This window comes from Arvicola amphibius, chromosome 5 (genome assembly GCF_903992535.2).
Source record: "Arvicola amphibius chromosome 5, mArvAmp1.2, whole genome shotgun sequence".
Lineage (NCBI taxonomy): Eukaryota > Metazoa > Chordata > Mammalia > Rodentia > Cricetidae > Arvicola > Arvicola amphibius.
Genome location: NC_052051.1, coordinates 49,113,385 through 49,135,625, shown reverse-complemented (window position 1 = coordinate 49,135,625; position 22,241 = coordinate 49,113,385). Strand labels below are relative to the sequence as shown.

The window sequence follows — 22,241 nt, the reverse complement described above, 5'->3', positions numbered from 1 at the left end:
TCAAATAACAAGCTGCCTTCCTTGGATCCAATTCTACTTTCTCATAATTAGATTAAAATCTCCAGCCTTCTGAAAAGCAGGGTCCAGGCACAGGTATTGCACCTCCAGCACCTTGCTTGCTTAGCCGTCGGTGTTTTGGATGTCAATTAAGTCAGACTTGCTTTACTTCAGATATAAGCACAATTTATTTCTAGGTTGTATGTCACGTTACAAGCTTAACAGTTAGGACACCGCCCCCTTCACCCCTTTTGTCTGACAGGCTGCTGCAAGGCTCTGGCGCATTTGGGCTTAACCCCCCCCCCCCAGTTACCGTCCATTGTGAGTCACGAACCCCCCCATGAGGCTAGGATCAAAACTGCGGATTTGCTCCCCTCAAGATGCACACACACATAAGCACACAAATTGCACATGATCTTGAGGGGTTCGCGAGCTCCCTGAAGGGTACCCTTGCATTCTGATCGAAACCTCTACACCATGGCCTGCAGAGGGCAGCAGGGCAGTTGGAGGGCACACTGAGAGCTGCATTCCGGGAAGCTGGGGACGCTGTAGAACTTGATCAGCTTTTTGAAGGCGCTTTTCTTCATCACCATCATCTCTTGTGGAAACCTGGAGAAGATTCTGGCCCGGAAGGAGCCCCCGTTCTTCACTGGACCCTCCGTGGGTAGTGACTTCTGGGCACTCGCTGGCACGCTGTTGCAGCTGAGGGATCGCACTGTTTTCTTCCTGTTTTGTACCGACAAGTAACTGAACAGAAAGGATGACAGCTTGTGCTTGGTGGCATCTGGGGCCTCTTCCGTGAAGCAGTCATCCAGGGGATCCATCAGGGTTTTGAGATCGCAGGCACCTTCCCTTCTCCTCAGACTGGCCCCCAGCTGCTGGGGCTGCTTGATGATCTTCCGGGCCTGAGCTGGGTCGTCTCCTCCCTCGTTGACAGAATCCAGGGACAGCCCACTGGTCAGGTCCCAGGAGCCTCTGGTTGGCGGCGGAGGGATGAGGTTCTTGGCCCGAGGGCTCGGCTGGGCAGTGCAGTGCTGGCTCAGGACAAGGGTAGCAGCCTCTTGGATGAGGTTCCAGTCTCTCAGAATGTCCTCCTTGCTGGTAAACTGGGATGTCACAGTGAAGCGGATGATCAGCTTGTCCTGGATGGTGGCTGGGATGAGGAAGAGCTGGCCGTCTTTGGCTATTTCCTTTAACACACTTTCTGTGAGACAATTGGGACCCTATGTGAAGACCAAGAAGAAAGGAGTCTACATCATGCCACTTGTAAAAGCCCACCATTTATTGGTCTAAAGAGACTCAATTCCCACTCAACTCTGAAACGGAAGCGCCCTTCTCAGGGAGCCATGGAAGAACATATTACCTTCAGACGGAAAACCACCAAACCAAGGTGCCTCTTAGCAGGGATTTCAAAGAAAGGGTCGTTTCTGACCAGAGATTCAAAGTATTTAGCCATTTCTGTTCCCTGGAATTGTAAACATTTAAAAAAAAAAATGGTTAATGGGCAAAAACCAAACTGCATCTGCTTTGATCCTGTTCAACAGTTTAGACAGGTGGCCCAGATGAACCCTGAAGCCTGTGTGGTCTCTGCCTGCCTGTCGTCCCCATGTGGCCTCACTCATGTTCGAGCTGGGAAGCCTCTACTGTTTCACTTCCTGTCCCATCACAGCCACCCAGAGACCTTGGGTCTCCAAGTCCTCTTTCAGCTCAGTCCCAGAACTCGAAAGCAAGCCTCCTATTCCAGTTTCTCAGCTTCTCCGCTGGCCACAGGAGCCAGCAAGGGCCCAACTCAGTGCCCAAAGGAAGGCAGAGCAGCCTGTGTAGGCTGAGCCATAGCCCTGCCTCAAAAGGCTCAACTGGACCAGGCGTGGTGGCGCACGCCTTTAATCCCAGCAGGCAGCAGGCAGAGGCAGGCGAATCTCTGCGAGTTTGAGGCCAGCCTGGTCTACAGAGCGAGTTCCAGAACAGCCAGGGCTCCACAGAGAAGCCCTGTCTCAAGACCCCTCCCCCCCCACACACACACAGGGTTATCAACTGACTTCCCGTTGCTCACCATGCTCTTGCACTTCAGAGCTTAACGCCCTCCCATGCCTTGTTCCTGGCACTTCACGGGGAGTTTATGGTTTATATACCATCCCCACCCACACCGCGGGAGAAAGCTTGTATCTAGTTAGCAGGTGCAGAGGTTCTTTTTGAGATGGTGAAATGTTCTGCCAATAGCAATACTCATTTGATATCGAGTATAGGTAATATCATATTACATCGTACCCTAAAACACCATTGTTTTATATGTTATCACCAAAAAATTATATCATGTTGACTTTTTACAAAGTTTATATTATTTTTTTAAATTTTCCTGTGGTTTTCTTGAGTTTTACTTTTACATAGAACTTTTGAATTAAGAACTGGGCTGTGGCTCAACTGGCAATCCGCTAGCCCAAATACAAAATCCTGTGTTCAATCAACAACTGAATAAAGACATCGGGAGGTTGTGGCAGGAGGACCTGAAGGTCAAGGTTTCCAGGAATGGTGTTACAGGTCTTTTATCTCAACACTCAGGAGGCTAAGGTGGGCAGATCTCTGTGTGTGCCCAAGGTCACTCCTGTCTACATAGTGAGACTTGTCTTATGGGGTAGAGGCGAGCCTAGAGAACCCAGGCTAAGACCGCCTGGGTTACTTCTCTTTAGCGCAGTCTCTACTAAGTGATTTTTATGGGCTGGACCTCCCACCTGAGGTTGTGTTTCAGACGACAAGAGCTTCAGCTGTCATCCTAGACCGTGAGACGACAGGGCCATTTAAACCAATCTTTATGTGCTCCGCTTCCTCTCTCTCTCTCTCTCTCTCTCTCTCTCTCTCTCTCTCTCTCTCTCTCTCTCTCTCTCTCTCTCTCTCTCTCTCTCTCTGTGTGTGTGTGTGTGTGTGTGTGTGTGTGTGTGTTTGTCCAAGCTCTCACCACTGCCCTATAACTTTTTTCTTTTTTTTTTCTTCTTCATGAGAAAGTCTCTCATGTATCCCAGACTGGCTCAAACTCATTATGTAGCTGACGATGGCCTTGAACCACCGGGTGATCCTTCCACCTCCACCTCCCCAGGGTTAGAACTACAGGTGTGCACCACCAGGAGAGATGTAAGCAGTCCTGGGGGTCAGGCAGTGGGCTTTGAGCACAGGGAGCAAGCAGCATACCAATGGAGCTGCATTCCCACTTGATCCCTAAGAACAACTGACCTGAAGTCACAGGCCCTGTCCAGGGAAAGAACACTGACTGCTCCCTGACTCGTCTATGTGCTCTTCGATGAGAGCAGCACTGCCAGCCTGCGTGGGCACACCACTCACCAGGAAGCCACGACAGCCATAGGCCAACGTGGAACCACTCCTTTTTGAAATAAGATTTTTCTGGAAAACATCCAGCAGCCCCCATGTGTTCACATACTGTCATTGTGACATACAGTGACAGGAAAGGCCACATGGCTGTTTGCAAAGGTTTTCCAGTCACCTATAGGTGACAGGCAATGGATAATGATAACTCGTGGTCATTTAAAAAAAATACCAGACCCAGTGGGCAGGTGCTGAAGAGGACTGAGGCGAGCCTGGGCTACACCCTTAGAAAGAGAACGAAAAGCTAGAAGTAGAGGAATACTTGCCAGGCCCCATGCTAAAACCTGTGTGCTGTGCGTATTGTCTCATTTAACCTTTGAGAATGGTATTACTACATCATTTTGTAGGTCCAAGAAAGCAAATACAGAAAGATTACTTGTCCAGGGTCGACAAAGGGTAAAACTAAAATGCAAATCTCGAAAACCCCACTCTATAGCCCAGAGATGGCTTTATAGAAGCTGGCTTCAAGAGCTCAGCACAGTTAAGGGAAGACAGAGCTATAAAGAAAACGGGGCTTTTGTAACTGGGAAGGTTGCAATAAATTTAGTCCCCAGGACTTTCTCTCTTGAGCAAGGTAATTCCTTGCTGTCTCTGAGTCTCCCCTGATCACCATCTCAAGACTCTAGAAGAGTGAGTGGCACGGGCTCTCTAAGGTGCTATGTAAGTGATAATGTAATCACAAGCAACTCCAATGATGAGTTAGCTTATGCCGAACATCTCAGTCCTCACCATCCCAGGGCTTCGCTCCAGGTCCTTCAAATGTGCTTGACCAGGTGTCCCTGGGGATACCACAGAGGCAGAAGAGGGGGAGTGCTCAGAGACACTCCTGGGGAAGTAGAACTTGACACCATTTGGAAAGAAGAAGGACAGGGTGGGGCACAGCTGTAGGCTGGGTTGGGAGTTTGAATTTGTCTATGAAATGCCTGAGCTAAGGTGCAGGCTGCTGATGGGAATAAAGCAGACCCAAGGCGTGGGCTGGTGTGGTAAAACAGTAGGGAGGTGATGGGAATCCAAGGGTGAGCCAAAGGCTAGAGAAGGTTGACCAGTTGGATATCCAAGCCCAAGCTGCAGACAAAAGAAATTCCCATCACCTCCATCATCTCCCCTCCCACGACCCTCCTAGCAGGAGGATGCAAGGTGGCGACTGCTCATTGGCAGTCCAGGTACCACCATCACCATTCCACTCTCCTTGTTCATTGGGGAAATAAGGAATCTCCCGAGGAGAAAGGTGAAAAGGCAAAGATACATCGAGTGATTGAAGAAAAAGATCGTGTCTTTGAGTTAACCCGGGGGGAGGGGGGGGGCTGAGAAACACTGCTGGCCTGTGTCTTTGCCGTGAAGAACACCAGTGCCCAAGTCACTTAACTGAGTCTCCTGACTACACAATAATTATGTCGTTAGTAAAAAGAACTGGGGAAAAAAATGTATCACCAGGCCTTCAGTGAAATCTGCTGGCACAAGGCAGGAGAGGGGTCGTAGGGACTCTGCAGGTGGGGAAAGCTGACTTTCAGGCATCCCTGTAATCGTGACCATAATTTTCAATTGGCTGTGACAATCAAGAGTATCTCCCCCAATGCCTAAACTAGAAAAAAAGATATGACCCTACTTTGACCTACACACTCCCTTTGACCAACTTTCCCCTTCTCTTTCTGCAAACTAGGCTTTTGAGCCTGCACTCCTCGGTTCTCAACGATAGCAACAGGAAAGGTGAGATACTCAGGAAGGGATGAAAAAAAAAAAAAAAAAAAAAAAACCTCAAAAGGAAGCTGTGCTCGTGTTGACAGCTTCGAAGATAAGCAACTCAGCTACAAAGCACGACAATCCACTGGGATTACGCGGTGCTCGGCGCTCCTCTAAGTAACCAATCATCAAATCCCAGAAGCCCCTCAACAGGCCCTACCCACCACCTGAGCCAGACACCAAGGATCCCCTGGGCAGATTTGTAAATCCGGGACAAGTCTTCCTTCCCATGAACTCGCAAAGCAGCATGGGCTCGGTCCCACAGCCCTCACACAACATACGTGTCTGACATGCGCTTGAAGATTCTTCACCCCGAAGGACCGAATCACGAACCAGAGCTTAATGGAGCGAAAGCGCCGACTCAGGGGAATCTGCCAGTGCTAGAAACAAGTAACACAGAGCCCATGGTTAGCAGCAAGGTGCCCAGTCCCTTGGGCACCCTTAGCATTATGTGTTGCCTGCCCAGCCCTCCTGGGACCCGTGGTGTCGCCATGACTCCCAAAGCTGTCGCTAAGGAGCAAACCAAGACAAGTTATCCCGGTGGTACCCCATGGAGTGGGACAAACAAAAATGAAGCCTGTGACCTGGAACCGAAGGTGACGCCTCATTTCGACTTCAGCTTTAAGTATTTCATTCCAGCCTAGAAACTCGTGCGCAAGTTTCTCGACTAGCAGAAATGAAAGGTCTGTGTTTGTCCTTCTGCACATGAACACTGCCATAAAGAACAGTCATTAAGAGCTCAGTCGCTAGGGCCGGAGAGGCCTGGGCTTCCCTCCTGCCTGCCCCTAACACTGTGAGACTTTGGCGGGGCTGCCTCGCGGTGTGTAGAACAAAAGGCACTTCCCAGGAAATGGCACAGGAATAGTGGGTGCAAAAACTCGGAGGAAACTGTCCAGTTAGTGTGGGTTGTTGAGATGATGAACACGGGAGTTCCATTTTACACCTGCGTCTCTGTCCGGCACCGAGATGGTCCTCGCTGCCACCTTCTGGCTTTTGCCTGTGAGCTTCCTGTAGCTCCAGACTGCAAACGAGCGTGTGAACCTCTTGCCTCGGGCTCAAATCGGTTTTTCTCTGATACCAAATTAAACAGAGCTTAAAGTTCAGAGTTTCAGTTACCAAAGAGCTGAAAATTCCCAATCTAATGTCTCAGATCTGAAAACAGAGTAAATGGCGTGGGCAGTCTCATGAGCAAGTTGGCTTCTCCCAGGCTCTCCTGCAAATGTCAGAGAACCTCCACCACGATTTCTGCTCCCTAAAACGTATTCATCCTGTTGAACATTTGTCTTCACTGATACTCATCTTCCTGGTCCACACTGGTTTCCCAGGTCAGATCCAGCAGGGATATTACCCCCATATCAAGGACTCTATGTGTCCTTACAGAAAGCACTAGATTTCCCAGGCATGGTGACACACACTTTAATCCCAGCACTGGAGAGACTGAGGCAGGCAGATCATTGTGAATCTGAGACCAGCCTAGTCTACATATCAAGTTCCAGACAGCCAGGGCTATACAGAGAGACCATCTCAAGAGAGAGCGACCGGGGGGGGGGGTGGTCAGAGAGAGAGACACAGAGAGAGACAGGGACAGAATCGCTTCTCCGCCTTTTGGCTAAGATCAAGTGCAGAGACAGAGACAGAAAAGGACTGGGAGAGAACGGGAAACCTTTGACTTGTCTGGTGGAAGGCCAGCTCAAGGTCTTCTGTCAGCCAGCAGAGGGCACCAAAACCTTAGGAAAGGACAAAATCCTTGCCACAATCTGCCCGATCTTTGTCCTAAGGACATTCAGTAGAATAGCGAGTGGGTGCTTAAAGTGCTGGTTTCTAGATTCTGCTGAACTAACCACCTTGTTTGGACAGAAAATTACTAGGGAGAGACGGGGAGCATTTCAGCTGAGGTCTCCTCACGATGTCCGTTCCTGTTCTTATCACTCTGCTAAAACCAGACTATATGGACTGTCTTAGCCAATTTCAGCCAGGTTGGGGAAGAACTGTCTTAGCCAATTTCAGCCAGGTTGGGGAAGTTTATACTCGTAGAGACTGGCATGGATCTTCCTTAACTGGAGATGTCTCCTAGCATCCTCTGTGTTTCCTCAAGGCATTATGGGTCTTCCTGCTGCTGTTGGTGCTCTCTGCCATTGGAAAGGAATAGGATGAAGTTTGGGGAAGCTTCACTGACAGCAGAGACAACGGCCCTGATTCCAGATGGCTCCAGAGGCTCCCTCCCCCAAATTAAACACCGGAAGCACTGTAATGCATCTAGGTCCTCTCAGAACTGGACTTGGCTTCTACTCAAAACTGTAGCCCCCTTGGACGCGAAGAAGCTTGGCACAGCTCTAAGAGTCTGAGACCTATGGCTGAGAGAGCAGTCTCATGGCTCTAGAGAAGTTTCTTCATAAGCTTGAAAAATGAATCCATTTGATTCCGCAGTGATGCCATGATGGAAGTTTCCCACAGCAGCCAAGAGGAAGGCATTCCCAGAGATTCAGCTATTTCTAAGAAAGTATTATTAGTGGCCCTCAGACCACACTGGGACTTAACTAAGTCATGAGCACTTTCCCATGTACTTTAAGATACACTCGGGCTGTTAGACTCACAAAAATAACAGCAGACCTTCAAGAACTTGCCAGGGGCCCGGTGGGTAGAGTACCTGTTTAGTGTATGTGAGGTCCTGGTTTGATCCCAGCACTGCATGGACTGGGCATGATGGCATAGCCCTGGGATCCCAGCATTTGTGAGGTGGAGTCAAGGCGAGAAGTTCCCAGTTCTACTAAACTCCTAGTATCGTAGGCACCATTTCACAGGCAGGACTGACTGGCCGTTGTAGAATTTAATTGTTTTTTTTTTTTAATTTTTATTTTTTGAAAGGGTAAGAGAGGCCATCTATCTTTATTCTCCTGTAGAAGGTCTCCCTCCCACACTGTAAGCTCACTGTCTGCAACCCCAAAGCCTTCCTAAACCTCAGGGAAATGACTTCACTGAAGAATCATCAGCATAAGTGACGATGGCGCCTCTACTACAGAGCTAAATAAAAGGAAAGGGCACCTGGGATGTCTAAGGAGAAAAACCAACCGGCTCTTCACCAGGGTGGCCAGGCCTCGCTGACAGTGTACCACTGTATTAACTCATTCCGTTCTCACAGCAAGCTCAGAAGGCAAAACTGCTCCTGTCCACATTCACACAGAGAGAAACCTAGACAGAATGCAAGCCATTTGCCCAAGGTCACCCAGGCCAGCCAGAGGAGAAGCATGCTTCAAGCACAGGCAGTCCTAGCTGTAGCGCTTGTGTGTTGGGCCGAGTTGCAATAGCAACCCCTGAAGCTTATGAGAAGACCTTTCTGGAGTTGTATGCATGCTAATGATTGAGCATCTGCCACTCAGACGCTGTGCTAAGTGACTGATGTGTATGTGTATGTTCCCACGAAAGCCTCCACAAACCCCCGTGAAGCCCGTGCCATGTTCCTGAGGCTCAAAGACTTTCGATGGTTTCCCAAATGATTACTGATGCACAGAATTCCATGCCAAGCACACATGTTCTCCTTTCAAACCTTTCACTAGCCGTGTGATATGCAGAATGTTTATTTACATCCCAGTCCTGCCTAAAATGAGGGGCTCATCTTCAAACTGAAGAATAAATCAAGAAATTCCTCTCCTAAGACAGGGTACGTGCTGAGAGCCTAAGTCGAAAAGAGTTGAGATGCAGGCAGCCTGGAGGCCGGAGGAGGCACTCTCCCTACAGGGCTCCTGCATGGCCTGTGTCAAGGATGGTGACACGCAACGCTCCAGCATGTTTTCTATCAAGAATAATGACATGAAATCGATTTAGCAAGAAGACTCTTTCCCACCCAAGGAAGTGATCCACACTCTCCTATATAATAAGCAAATACAAACAAATAACAGCCAAAGATGGTAAGAGGAGCTTGCTGCAGAACAATCCTTTCGTACACTGTGAAGATGTGTTGCTCTCATTGGTTTAATATTGAGCTAACTGGCCAATAGCTAGGCAGAAAGAAGTTAGGCAGGAGAGTCAGACTGAGAGAACACTGAACAGAAGGGCAGGGTCACCATCCAGATGCAGAGAAAAGAAGATGTGCAGAAATTGAGGTAATAAGCCATAAGCCACATGGCAGAATGCAAATTAAATAACTGTAGGTTAATTTAAGCTGTGAGAGATAGTCAATAACAAACCTAAGCTATTGTATTGGCCAAGCATTTGTAATTAACAATAAGTCTCTGTGTGGTTATTTGGAAGCTGGCTGGAGGGACAGAAACTTCCACCAACAGAGGCTGATCTACCTGTGGTAGAGAGAAAACCTCTGAGAGGAAAACAAGTCAAAAAGATTCAGGAATTGTGATTTTTTTTTCTAGAATTTTGGTTTTGGAGCTTTGTTTATGTTTTATTTTCTGTGTTCTTATGCACAGTTTGAAAACTATGTGATGACCCATAGTTTGCTGCCTCTGAAGGGAGCAACCATGCAAACCCTCAAGAGTTGGCTAATAACTCCCATCAGAGAAGCCACAGGCTGCCGGTTCCTGGAAACTCACCATGAAGTCTGTGGTTGCCCCAGAGTTGGCATGTCTGAGGTAGACGGGGTTCACACTGAAGGTCTGCTGCAGCTTGTACTTGTCCTTCACCCTGTGGGTTTCCAAGCCGATATTAGTGGTGGCTCAGGTCTCTAAGGAAGCAAGGCATTTCCACGTGCTCAGAGGGCGACTCACCAGAACCCAGTACAGTCAAAGTGTACCATCATCCACTTAGAAGGATTAAAGGTGAACGAGTCAGCGTACTCGATGCCCGTCAGGAATCCCCGGAGCTCAGGGCACAGAAAGGCCGTCCCTGCGTAAGCAGCATCGACATGGAGCCACAGCCCCTCACTGGCACCTGAGAAAGCAAATGCCATCTGCTGGGGGGAGCATAAAAGAGCTACTACCAGCCAACCAAAGGCATTAATCACCTAGCCAACACCATGGCAGGCTGCAAAGAGAAGACCCGGAAAAGGATGATGTACCCTGTTAAAGGAGTCAGCAAGGGTCATGGAGATGAGATGACCCTGCATTGCTATAAGGGGGTAGAGTTGAAGCAGACATTGCTGCCTCCTTATTTCTATATAGATTTTATATTTTAAATGGAGCCTGTTTTGAATAGATTTCGGCGTTACAAGTGAGAAAAGAAGAACCCTTGAGACTTTTCCACAGTTTGGATGCTCCATGTCCCCTAAAGGCTCATGTGCTAAATAAAAGCTTATTCCACCAGGTGGCTATGTGGGGGGAAGGGGAACCTTTAAGAGGTGGAGCCTAGTGGGAGGTCACTGGGTGTAGTTTGGGGAGGTAGTGGGACTCTCACCTCTCCCCTCTCTCCTTCTCTGACATGTGCTGATTGGTTTTGTTCCAACAAACACTCACATTTGGTGAGTCACTCTGAGCCCAATGGTGACAGGGCCAACTGATTGAGGACTGGAAGTCTCCAAAACTTTGAGCCAAAATAAACCCTTTCTCTTTATAATTTCATTACTTGAAATTTTATCATATTTATAATTGGTTTTTAATTTTATTATTTTTATTTTGTTAATTTATTTTATATAAAATTACAGTTTTATATAATATAACATTTAAATATTATTTCATTGTAATTTCATTATTTGTCACAGCAATGGAGAGTTGACTAATGCTCCTCGGACATAAGGCAAATACAGCATTTCAAGCTTTTCTCTCACCACTAGGCAAAAGCCCAGTGACCTTGACCTGCCAGGGAGTGACTCTCATGACCTTTGATGATTTCCTTTATCACTAAACTGACCAATAAGAATAATTCAGTGGACCTGGTTTCCGTGGAGCTCGCTCTAGCAAATATTTCAACCGTTATCCCTTATCTTCTTAGCCAGTGAGGACAGATACTTACAGATGGGGCCCAGTTCTGACAGCCTGTCAAACGCACAGACCCCAGTGGTCCCTAATGTGGCACAGACCTAGAGAGAGATAAAGGGTCACATGACACATTGAGCCTGATCCAAGATTTCCTCCCTGACATCATCTGTGATCTGCACCACACCCACACCCAGCACGAGCATATTTCACACTCTATTTTATCAGAGTTTGCAGGAAGAAACCTACTTTGCCCAGTAACCTATTCCACAAGCATGTACATTTAAAATGAAAGTTTTATCAGGGGTAGTGGTGCACACCTTTAATCCCAGCACTCATGAGAGGCAGAGGCAGATAGGTCTCTAGGAGTTCAAGGCTAGCCTGGTCAACATAGTGAGACCCTGTCTCAAAAAAAAACAAAGTTTCACAAAACAATATATGCTCTAGGTGCACAGATGAAATTGGATATTTTCTATTTCTTTTTAGCACTGGCTACAACCCATAAACTGTATTTTATAACACATCGTGAAATAACTCCTCAAGCTAGGTATTATGGTGCACGCCGTTAGCCCCAGCACTTGGGAGACAGAGGTTAGCCTGCTGTGGAATAATGCTCTTGTTCACTGTAAAGATTTGTCATTCATGTTGTTTTAATAAAACACTGAGATTGGCCAGTAACCAGGCAGGAAGTATAGGTGGGGCAACAGGACTAGGAGAATTCTGGAGAGAGGAGAAGCAGAGAGTCAGTCACCAGCCAGATGCAGAGGAAGCAAGATAAGAATGCCTTACTGATAAAAAGATACCAAGCCAAATGGCTAAACATAGACAAGAATTATGGGTGAATTTAAGTCCTAAGAGCTAGTTAATAATAAGTCTGAGCAATAGGCCAGTTTATAATTAATATAAGCCTCTGTGTGCTTATTTGGGACTGAATGACTGTGGGACAGAAACTTCCATTTACACCAGCCTGGTCTACAAAGGTTCTGGGATAGCCAGGGCTACATAGAGAAACCCTATCTTAAAAAAAAAAAAGGAAGAAAGGACACCTCATAATTTATAAAACACTAAATGAAAGGGTTTTTCTGCTTCTGTTGGCAGCACATTACTTACCAGGATTCGGTCAAAATCTCTTGCTTACTAACATCCATCCACATTCTAGCACACTGTTCTTAAAGACACATTCTGACTTACAAAGACAGGCACCAAGCCCTGCTGCTTGTCTTCCTCAATGGCTCTCTGAAGAGCTTCTCCTCGGAGTGAAAAGTTGTCATCCACAGGCAGAAATCTCATCTTCACAAGGGAAATCAAGCCAGCCTTCTCCACTGAGGAGTGAGCCTACGTGGGTCATGGAAAACAGTCCACAAAAGGGCTGTCATGAGATCAGCATGACTAGAAATAGCGGAAGACCAAGACTGAAGGAATTGAATGTTCATGTTTAAAATTGGCATTCCTTATGGTTTCTGGAGTCAATCCCCAGGTCGACCCTCCCCGAAACCCAGAATTCACAGGTGTAGATGACAATCGCACGGGTACCAGGCAACTTACCTGGTCAGAGGCGTAGGCAATGAGTCGAGCGTTCAGAGCAGACTCGTCGGCATCGGGCTCAGACGTTTGCATTTCTAGGATTTTGTTCTTCCTTGCTGCCAGCAGGGCAATCAAAGTGGATTCACTGACAGTGCTCTGTAGTGGAGAGGGATTACCAATCCCATCAGCCTATCTGTGTCCTGTTCCCCAGGTCTGGTCTCATGTAGGGTGTGTGTGTGTGTGTGTGTGTGTGTGTGTGTGTGTGTGTGTGTGTGTACTATTAGTAAGGAAGTGGAGTGCTCCTCCCCAAAGGGCCTCTGTCCTCCCCGACTCCCATACCTGTTCTGCATTCTGAAAGTAAGTTCACACCTAATACCAACACCTTTCAGAGTATCTACAGAAACAAGAAATACTTTCCAGAAATACTGTTCCAGAAACAAGCAAGGGAATGTCCCATTTCTTGTGGATAGGTTTTCTCACCATGTAAAAATCACAGAAAAGAAAAAACACACTTGGGGCCAGAAGTACATCTCAGTAGTAGAGGCCATATACAGCCTCCACTCGGCCCTGTATTTGATCCCCAGCACAAAGAGAAGGAGAGGAAGAGGGAAAGACAGGGAGAGAGAAGATGGAATAAGAGAGGAAGGGAGAGCTCTGCTTTTTCCAGAATGAAAATGGAGTTTGATTCCACAAGGACAGAGAGAGCCCTGGCTTATGCCGGAGCTGGTGATTTGGGTCGGGTTTTGTTTTCAATGATTCTTGGCAGCTTGACTCTCTGGAAACTCATTTCTATATCTACCAAATGAAGAGCAGCCACATTAAAGGGATTGCCCCTTAAGATAGACAAGGTTGACTGACTTTTTTCTCCGGACATGATTGTGGCTGTCCCGTGATAATCAGACGCTGAGCTGGGCGATGGTGGTGCACGCCTTTAATCCCAGCACTCGGGAGGCAGAGGCAGGCGGATCTCTGAGTTCGAGGCCAGCCTGGTCTACAAGAGCTAGTTCCAGGACAGGCTCTAGAAACTACAGGGAAACCCTGTCTCGAAAAAAAAACAACAACAACAAAAAAAAAAAAAAATCAGACGCTGAATTAATCTATTAGGCGATGTGCTGGAGACAGTGGTGCTTAGCCAGTGTGGCAGAGGTGCAAGCTACACGGTGGTGCGGGATGCGATGGCGACGGTAGTGGCCGTGGGGTGACTTTAAGGAACGGGGAATTGTGGGGAAGAATTCGTCTTTACTTCCTGTGCCCGGCCCCAGTGTGAGAAGGAATGCTGTTGTCACAGGCACCTGCAAGACACCTCCTCCCCGGCTGCTGGGATGGTGGTGAAGGAAGTGCTCAGGGAGCCCCAGCATCTTCGCCAGCCAGTCCATGACGCCCATCTCCAGCTCTGTGCAGGCTGGACTGGAAGCCTGGAAAACGGAAATGACCCAGGGTACCGAGATGCCCCCACCAGCCCCATTTGAAATGCCAGCCTCTCGGCCTCAATACCCACGGGAACTTCTGTAGAGGAGGGGTCAAGGCCAGGAGGCCCGGCGTGCACCCATAGGCCCCACCCATCCTATCCTTCCTTGTCAAAAAGGGCTTTGGATCCATGCTGCCCTCAATGAGATCAGAGCTCTACGAAGAAACAATCCGGGAATGACTGACTGGCTTGAATCCAGCTCTCCAAACCTCTAAGAAACCCAGCTGATATTTTAAAACCCAAGGGAATATTTTTACTAAGAAATTACTGTGTTCTTTCCCAAGATAACAGCCCTAGTTGGGCTCTCCCCAACCTCCGGCACACTACAAAAGTTCAAGCCTAAGAGATAAGAATGTTCCATAAGGCTTCTGGAAGCACTCAGAGCCACACAGAGTTTAAGGAAGTCCTGCAGCATAATCTCTGACTCTTCAGAGACAAGAGCCCAGGGGAAGTTGTGCCCTGCTAAGGTCACAAACCGTAGAAGTAACCAGATATCGATTCAAATCTCATCAGAGTCTGAATAAGCCCTGTAAATTTAGCAAGATAAATGGCTTAAACCTCAATTTCCTCAACTATAAAATAGGGCCGGTACTCCTGATTCTATAGGATTAGATGAGATAATTTATATAAAGCTTAAGTTTAAGAAAATACAGTCATTGTAATAGTTAATGCTTTTATTTTCAATTAATAATCCTTTACTAATGTTTGCTTTGATGCGCCCACCCTTTCAGAGATAAAGAACAGAATACATCTGCCCTGAGATGCCATCCCTATCATGTGCCCAGGTGTCAGTAGTCACAGCCATTTCTACTCACCCATGTGAATCCTAAGCAGTTAATGGCATCGGCCAGCATATCTCCTAGCAGGGACGGCCAAGAGGTAAGGGCCGGATAGTAGGCATGCATGTGGGGGCTCTGCCAGTGTACCACCTAGAGACAGAGCACACATACACCACAGTCACAGCTGGCACCAGATGGCACTCCCGGAAAGCTCTCTCCTCTAGACAACCTCTCTGGTAAGGAAAAGCAACTCTTAAAATGGGGAGATGCTTTTCAGAGAGATGAGAAGCACAGTCCATAAAAAGGAGTGCTCATCGCCGTTCTTTCTTTCCAAGTATCCCGGACTGAGCTAGCTCATCAGTAGAGGACTTTTGTACACACCGGAAAGAAACTCTAGGAAATGAAGGTTGCTGCAGTAACGCAGGATGTGGGACTCTCGCATTAGCCCCACACTGATTCCCTGCCAGAAAATAAAAGGAAGCAGAAACCGGAAGGTCGGAAGAGCAAACAGCTGTCTCCTCACAGATCTTGCCAAAGCTTCTATTGTATGTGGACCAGTGAGGTCTCTGGGAAGGGAGCTCCTTCTGGGAGTCAGTCAGATTTGTTCTAAACTGTCCTGGGCTTCCTTGTGTGCAGAGGTAAGGACTGGGAAGAGAAACTAGCCAGGGAGTATGGGAGGTAACGCTAGCCTAACCCTGAGTCCACAGTCAGATATAAGAAGGGGCTGAACAACTGCGGAGAGCCCGCCTATAGTGGACCACACACTCGGTGGCTCACACTCAGCGACGTTCACCCGGCTGTCCTGCTTCCACCTGCATTTGTCCCTGAGTGAGGCTGTGTCGCCTGGCTTCTCATGAAGACATGGCCCTCCAAAATCTGCTGATCCTTAAAAAAACCACCATGTGTTTCTTTGTGAGTCCTTCCTCAGCTCCTACGGCCCACTTTGATCCCTGAGCCGGAACAACACTCAGCGTGAATGTGCTGCTACTAACAACTCACAGGAGAGCACTTTGGTGCACTGTCCTGTTTTGTGTGAACCAATCCTTGCAAACTTTGTAGTACACACTGCAAAGTCCAAGGGCGCAGGATCCATGGCTACTCTTGCCCTCACTCAGCTCCTTGCTAATGCCCTGTGAAGTCTGGGAACTTAAGCACCAAAGGCCCATGTTTTCCTCAGTCAACTTTGAGATCCATTTTTAGTTTTTCTTTTCTTTTCTTTTTTTTTTTTTTTTTTTTGGTTTTTCGAGACAGGGTTTCTCTGTGGCTTTGGAGCCTGTCTTGGAACTAGCTCTTGTAGACCAGGCTGGTCTCGAACTCACAGAGATCCGCCTGCCTCTGCCTCCCGAGTGCTGGGATTAAAGGCATGCGCCACCATCGCCCGGCTCATTTTTAGTTTTTCTTAAAGGTGATCTCAAAATATGTGTGTACCTCAGATCCTTATAAAGCCAGGAGCCCTTCCTGTACCTCCCCATCATGAAACAATTCCTAGGACAGTTGGGTAGAGACGCATGAACAGGAAACCAGCCAATTATAAGGTGGTAATATAAATGGGGAACTAACTACTGCAGGTAACAGAGACACCACGCAGCCTGACTCGACTCTCACTTCAATCCCCAACAAGCGGGAGACTAGCAGGTGGTTCCCATAGCCTCTGCTTCCCATGCACTGTCGTATTTATCAGTTCTCACAGCATTCCCATGAGGTCCCACCTCATCCCTGTGCTATTGATGTGAATGAAATGGAACTGGCAGAGAGAGGAAGCATCTTTTTGTCCCCGAGGCTGCCTGCTGCAGAATCCACCCAGACACCCAAGCAGAACGGTACCCAGGCCTTCCCTCACTGGGTTTCTGTCAGTCTCTAATATTCTTTCCTTTTAATTTTTAAATTATGTTTCTCTCTCTCTTTCTCTCTCTCTCTCTCTCTCTCTCTCTCTCTCTCTCTCTCTCTCTCTTCCTCCCTCCCTCCCTCCCTCCCTCTCTCTCTCTCTGTGTTGTCTGTGGTACGTGTGTCTGTGTGCTGTGTGTTGTGTGTGTGTCTGTGTGTGTGTTGTGTGTGTTGTGTGTGTCTGTGTGTGTGTCTGTTGTGTCTGTGTGTGTGTGTGTCTGTGTGCTGTGTCTGTGTGTGTGTGTGTGTGTGTGTGTGTGTGTGTCTCGTGTTGTTGTGTGTGTGGGTAGGTGTGTGTGTGGTTGTTGTGCCTGTGCAGGTCTGAGGGCAGGCAGTTCTTTCCTTCCACCATTGTGGTCCCAGAGTTTGAATGTCCTCGGGCTTGCCAGCAAGATCCTTTCCCCACGAAGCTTGCTTGCTTGCTTTTCTGCTCTCACTTTCTTGACAAGATTGGAATTAAAACAAAATGAAACTTTTTCTTCTCGGTGTCTGGGAAATGGCAGGAAGGAAGAACCATACAGTTTTCAATTGAAGCGCAAAGGGCCAGCTACTTTAGGGCTGACTCTTAGGGGGCTAGCACCTCCTGGAAGATGAAATGGAATATTGGGCCCCTCGTTCTCGCTGTGCTTAGAGACCTCACTTGGAAACGAGAGTTGGGTTCCATCCCCTGGCGCTATCAAGATGCAGTTATCAGTTCTTGTAAAATTATCAGATGAGATAAGCCGGAAGTGACCTTATCAAAGCGGACAGACCTCCGAGTCCAGAAATAAGCCTCCTTGGCCACGCCCCCCGGAAACTGTTGCGCCTCCTTGCCTCCTCAGCGCACTAACAGTAGCTCTCAGTATCACTCCTAATGACAGTTAGTCCCTGGGTGACAGCAGCACAGAATGAAATGCGTGAGACAATCTTATCGAGGAACTAGGCCTTTCGGGAAAAACTTGCCCTTTACAGAGTTTGAGGGTTTTCTCATCCCGACTTCTAGATGCTTCTGTCACATCTAAGACTTGGGAAACTCATGGGTGCAAACCTCAAGTCGACACTGGGAGGAGTTTTTAGACACACACAGGTCAGCACCAGAATGTTCTAAGCAGAGAGACTCAGGGGCACTGGGTTTATGGAATGAGTGTTGTCGGGTCAGGTTCAGTTTGGGGGTCTAGTCACATGGCATGGAGGTGTCGGAGTATGGGGAGAAAGCAAAGGGTTAGTTGACTCATGCTGGAATCCTGGATCTGCCTCACAGGACCTGAGGCAAAATAAACTCAGAGCCTCAGTTTCCTTGTCTGTCAAATGGGTGACTATGAGGACTGAATAGAAAAGCTCATCATGGGCTAATGTAGGGCAGGGAAAAGAAACTGGGGTGATATTAGCAGGGGCATTTCTGGTGACTAGGAATGCCCTCATAGCCCAGGGCAGTGACTTCCAGCTCCAGCCTCATGCATCATTCAGCTTCCCACTATCTGGTCCCTGCCCAAACCACCATCACTAAAGGCTGCTCCCTCCTCTATCATGGGGCATATTAGTAATTCCAGAACAGCTCTTTGCTGCCCCTAAGAAGCAGCTCAATCACCAGACCTCCCTGCTGGGAAAGATAGAGGAAGGAGCCCCTGATGGGGCTCGCAGCTGCCTTCCAAGCCAGCAGCTAGGGTGCTCCCGGGGACTGGCATTCTCTGTTTGGTTCCATCCATTTGGTAAGATTTCAGAGATTGGATAGGCAGTTCCTGGCCATGTCTATTGGGATGCAAGCGCTGTCCCTGGCTTCTGCTCTCCTTCCTTGCTCCACGGTTGTCCCTTTTCTTCACACCAGTCCTTATGCCGCACCCATCTCATGAGTGATGGCTCCTCCCCATCGGCACTGACATGAGAACCCTACCTCCAGGCAAAGCCATGGCCTCCCATTCCTAGAAGACAGGCTGTGACATCCGGTGACAAGCAAATGACGGATGTGTCCTGCCACACTGACTCAAGTGAAAGTTTCCTAGGATACCGCCCATCCCTGTTGTACCCTGAGATTTAGAATCTGCAGTTGCTATAACTCACCCCAGGCATGATGATTCGTTCAATGTCCCCAAAGATGCTGTCCCAGCTGTCGGGTTCCTCAGGAGCACTCACAGGTAGCTGGGCTCGCAGGTACCCAGGCTGCACATTTGGAGCCACCGGACGCTCCCGCACAGTGCTCAGGTACTGGCAGATATAATCCACCATCTCTTTCCCTGGACAGGAGCAGAGGAACCAGGTCACATTTCCTTGGGTTATGCATGCCTGTCCCTCTTGGACCCCAATCAAAAGACTTGGTTCAATTAGATGGATTCTTGGACCGGGTAGATCTGATCCCCAATAGGACAAGGAGGGGGCGGTGTGGATGACTGATGCAAAGAGCCTGCGAGAAAACAGGGGAACAAATGGGGAAAGTCTGCAAAACACAAAATTTCAGCGCCAGAGTGAAACGTTTCTTCTCTTTCCACTTCCTTGCTGGTATGGTCTACTCTCCCCTTGTTTTCTTCCCAGAAACAGAATAGCTATTAATTCATTACCTTAAAGGCTCACACGGAGACTCAGTAGCTCTTTGAACCACAAACTGGTTACACATTCTCTCTCTCTCTCTCTCTCTCTCTCTCTCTCTCTCTCTCTCTCTCTCTCTCTCTCTCTCTCCACACACACACACACACACAATACTCTCATACTAGCTCATACATACACACACACAATACTCTCATACTAGCTCATACATACACACACACACACACATGCACTGTGCTCTTTGTCAGCACAGACGGAAGCTTCAAGGCTCAGCTCTAATAAAAGGAGAAAACATCTTGCTAGCTAGACTCATTAAATCAACACTCTCATCTTTTTGGACTTGGCAACATCTTTTGAGTGTGAATGAAGCTGTAAGTTTACACACACACACACACACACTAATGTCACATACACTTTCTGAGGTACATGGAATATGTCTAAAGCACAACCAGGAGCCCAGAAAAACTTGTGAACTAACCTGGAGCCCAAAGATGTGCGGCTCTCAACTCCCTGATGCTGTACCTCAGGGCTTGTAACACACCTTTCATGTTCAAATAAATGTACCGAATGATTGAAGACTAGATGAGAAGAATTTATTACGGGAAATTATTCTTTCTTCCCTTTCATTTCTTCAGGGGTCTCAGTCTTCAGAGGCACTCTCTCACAATCACTCCCTTCCCGCCACTCTTGTGTTGTGCATCTCCTGGCAACAACCAGAAACCCTCCCCTAAGCACCCTCCTCTCCTTCCTGCAAAGGAAAGAAGGAGCAGAGAAGACAAAGAGCCTGGCTTCCTCTCTACATCAGCTTAGGCGAAGTTCCAGCACAAACGGAGGGGTCAGGGCACTTGACTCCCTCAGCCCTCCGCAGCCTTGGGCACCCAGCAGTGGTGCCCAGCAGACAAAAGGGAGCTGCCACTCCTCGGGGCAGGATAAGGACCCTTGCTCTCAGCTAAGGGCACTGTTGGAAGGCAGTGCAACACTTTAATACACAATGCCTGCCAAGGCTGATAGCCACTTATCTCTAGGGGAGAAGAGAGGAAAGGTTAGATTTAAAACAGGAAATTACTATACAGCCAGGAAATTTTAGGCAACCTGCCCCAGTAGTGGAGATGAGACTGTTAGAAAATTATGAAGACACTCAAAATTCTCTTTTGTCACATAGGCCTTTAAAAGAACCTTTAAGCTAATATGTACTAAATGGAAGAAGCAGGACCAAAGTCATCATAGTCACAAGTGGCTTTGAGAGACATGTCCTCCTAAAAATTCCCTTTAAGTAACTACCCATTTCCCCTTTGCAAAACAGGGTAACTGTTTGGTTTTGCTTTTTCACGGAAGCCTGTATACAGGTGGGCACTTGGAGAATACTTAGGGAGTGAACATTAAGAGAACTAACTACTTCACACAGAGAAATGAATATTAATTGTGCTAGTAAATATTTGAGACTTTTTTTCTATTTTATTGAATGGATCACAAATGCAAATAGTCTATTTTGTGGGCAGGTAGAGAGGGGACAAAACGCAAGACACAGGCAGCATACATGTAGGACAGAGAATGGGGGGGGAACCGCTTAGAACTCTAATCTCGTTCAGGAGAAACTAAAGGAGCGCTGAGGACAGCTCTCCCCCAGGCAATTCTAACAATCGCCTGCCCCTGGCAGCAATTTCCACAGCCTTGCCTCAGAGAAGACCCACAGGGTCCCCATCACTCACCTCTAGCTCGGTATTCATGGGGTTCCATCATATCCCTTGGCTTGCTCCTCCTGGCAGTCGGACCGAGAAGACTGTGGAAGCTAGCAGCCCGGCTTCTTATCCACTACTCCTCCCTGCTGTGGACTCCCTGGCAGCGGGCGCGCCTCTTATTTAAAGAGTTCTCCATTCCTCTACTTTAGCCCCGCCCCCTAAACCTTCCTGCAGGCTCGATTTCAGCCTCTCTTCTCCCACTCCTTCTTGATTAGAACTTTGATCAACAGATCCAAAGGAAACTGTTTTTTAGACCAATCAGGGCACCTACCCACCCACGCCCACAAGCAACTCCAGGTAGATGAGCGGAAAGAGTCCTCCATCATTTCTGTCCCTGCTGTCAGAGACTAGAAGCCCCTGCCTCAGACAAAGGTTGGAGCTCAGGGGCCAGAACAAGGTCAAGGGCATTCACAAGAAGTGGCACAGATAACGAGGTTGCTCCTCCTCTGGCTTCTCTATGAGGTGAGGGATGAGCAGGCTCAGCAAAGTCCATAACCAGCGGGGCTGAATTCAGGAGGGGTCAACAGCAGGCAGGAGATGGCAATGGATACAAATGGTTATTTTTTTTTTTCTTCATTACTACATAGTACTTGTTCTGGCTTTGCCTGGGCTACAGTTTAACCTAACATAAGACAGGCAAACGGTAGAAAACCCTGCTTAATGACTAAGTCTGGAAGTCCTTCAGCTGACGGAAGCTTCCACAGCAAGCAGAGCTGCAGAGCAGAGACGGGACTGGGTACAGCAGAGTGCAGGACCAGCTCGTTCCCAAAGGGGAAGAAACACTGTCCTGCGTCAGATGAAAATCTTTCTGGTGATGGCAGTGGACTGGAGCCCTCCTCTTCCTGAGGAGAGCAGTTTTTCCTAACAGAGACTTCTTTCTGAATGTCTTCTACAAAAGGACAGCTTTTGAGAGCGACCCCGATGCCTATGGCTTCTAAGAATAGCACAAAGGAAGTCCATTGGAGGGGGGGGGGGGCAGCAAATTTTCTTCTCCTGAAATCATATTCTGGGGTGGTGAGTTTGTCCTGAATCCCAACAGTGCCACAAAATATCAAAAATCCTTGGAGTCTCTCAGATGTCAAGAGTTTTTTTGTTCCTTATATTGAGTTCCTCAGAGGCTCTGACCTGAGGATGTTTGAACCCAAGAGTTTAAGCCCAACCTGAGCAAAACAAGTATCTGTCTAAAACATCATCTGTATCTATGACAACAGAATTCATGCTCAGAGGGAAGAGTAGAAAGAGCTGGAGGTTAAGCGAGAGGTGAGACCCAGTGCAGATCGTTTACCCAGCACACACATGACCCTGAGTTTGATCCCCAGCCCTCACCTTCCCCCTCTTTAAAAGAAAAAATTGTAAGACT

At 48.0% G+C, this 22,241-nt stretch overlaps 1 protein-coding gene across 1 annotated transcript; it reads right to left on the bottom strand.

Moving 5' to 3' along the window:
* Nucleotides 1-183: 183 nt before the first annotated feature.
* Nucleotides 184-20,949, bottom strand: Hdc (histidine decarboxylase). Its single transcript, XM_038329605.2, has 12 exons — nt 20,852-20,949; nt 18,663-18,835; nt 14,778-14,891; nt 13,787-13,909; nt 12,516-12,650; nt 12,162-12,305; nt 11,008-11,074; nt 9,828-9,990; nt 9,654-9,744; nt 5,394-5,492; nt 1,361-1,462; nt 184-1,220 (listed from the first exon to the last, which is right to left on the bottom strand). Exons 1-12 carry the CDS (start codon nt 20,880-20,882, stop codon nt 468-470), a joined length of 1,995 nt encoding a protein of 664 aa, XP_038185533.1. The 5' UTR covers nt 20,883-20,949; the 3' UTR covers nt 184-467.
* Between the last annotated feature and the right edge of the window lie 1,292 nt (nt 20,950-22,241).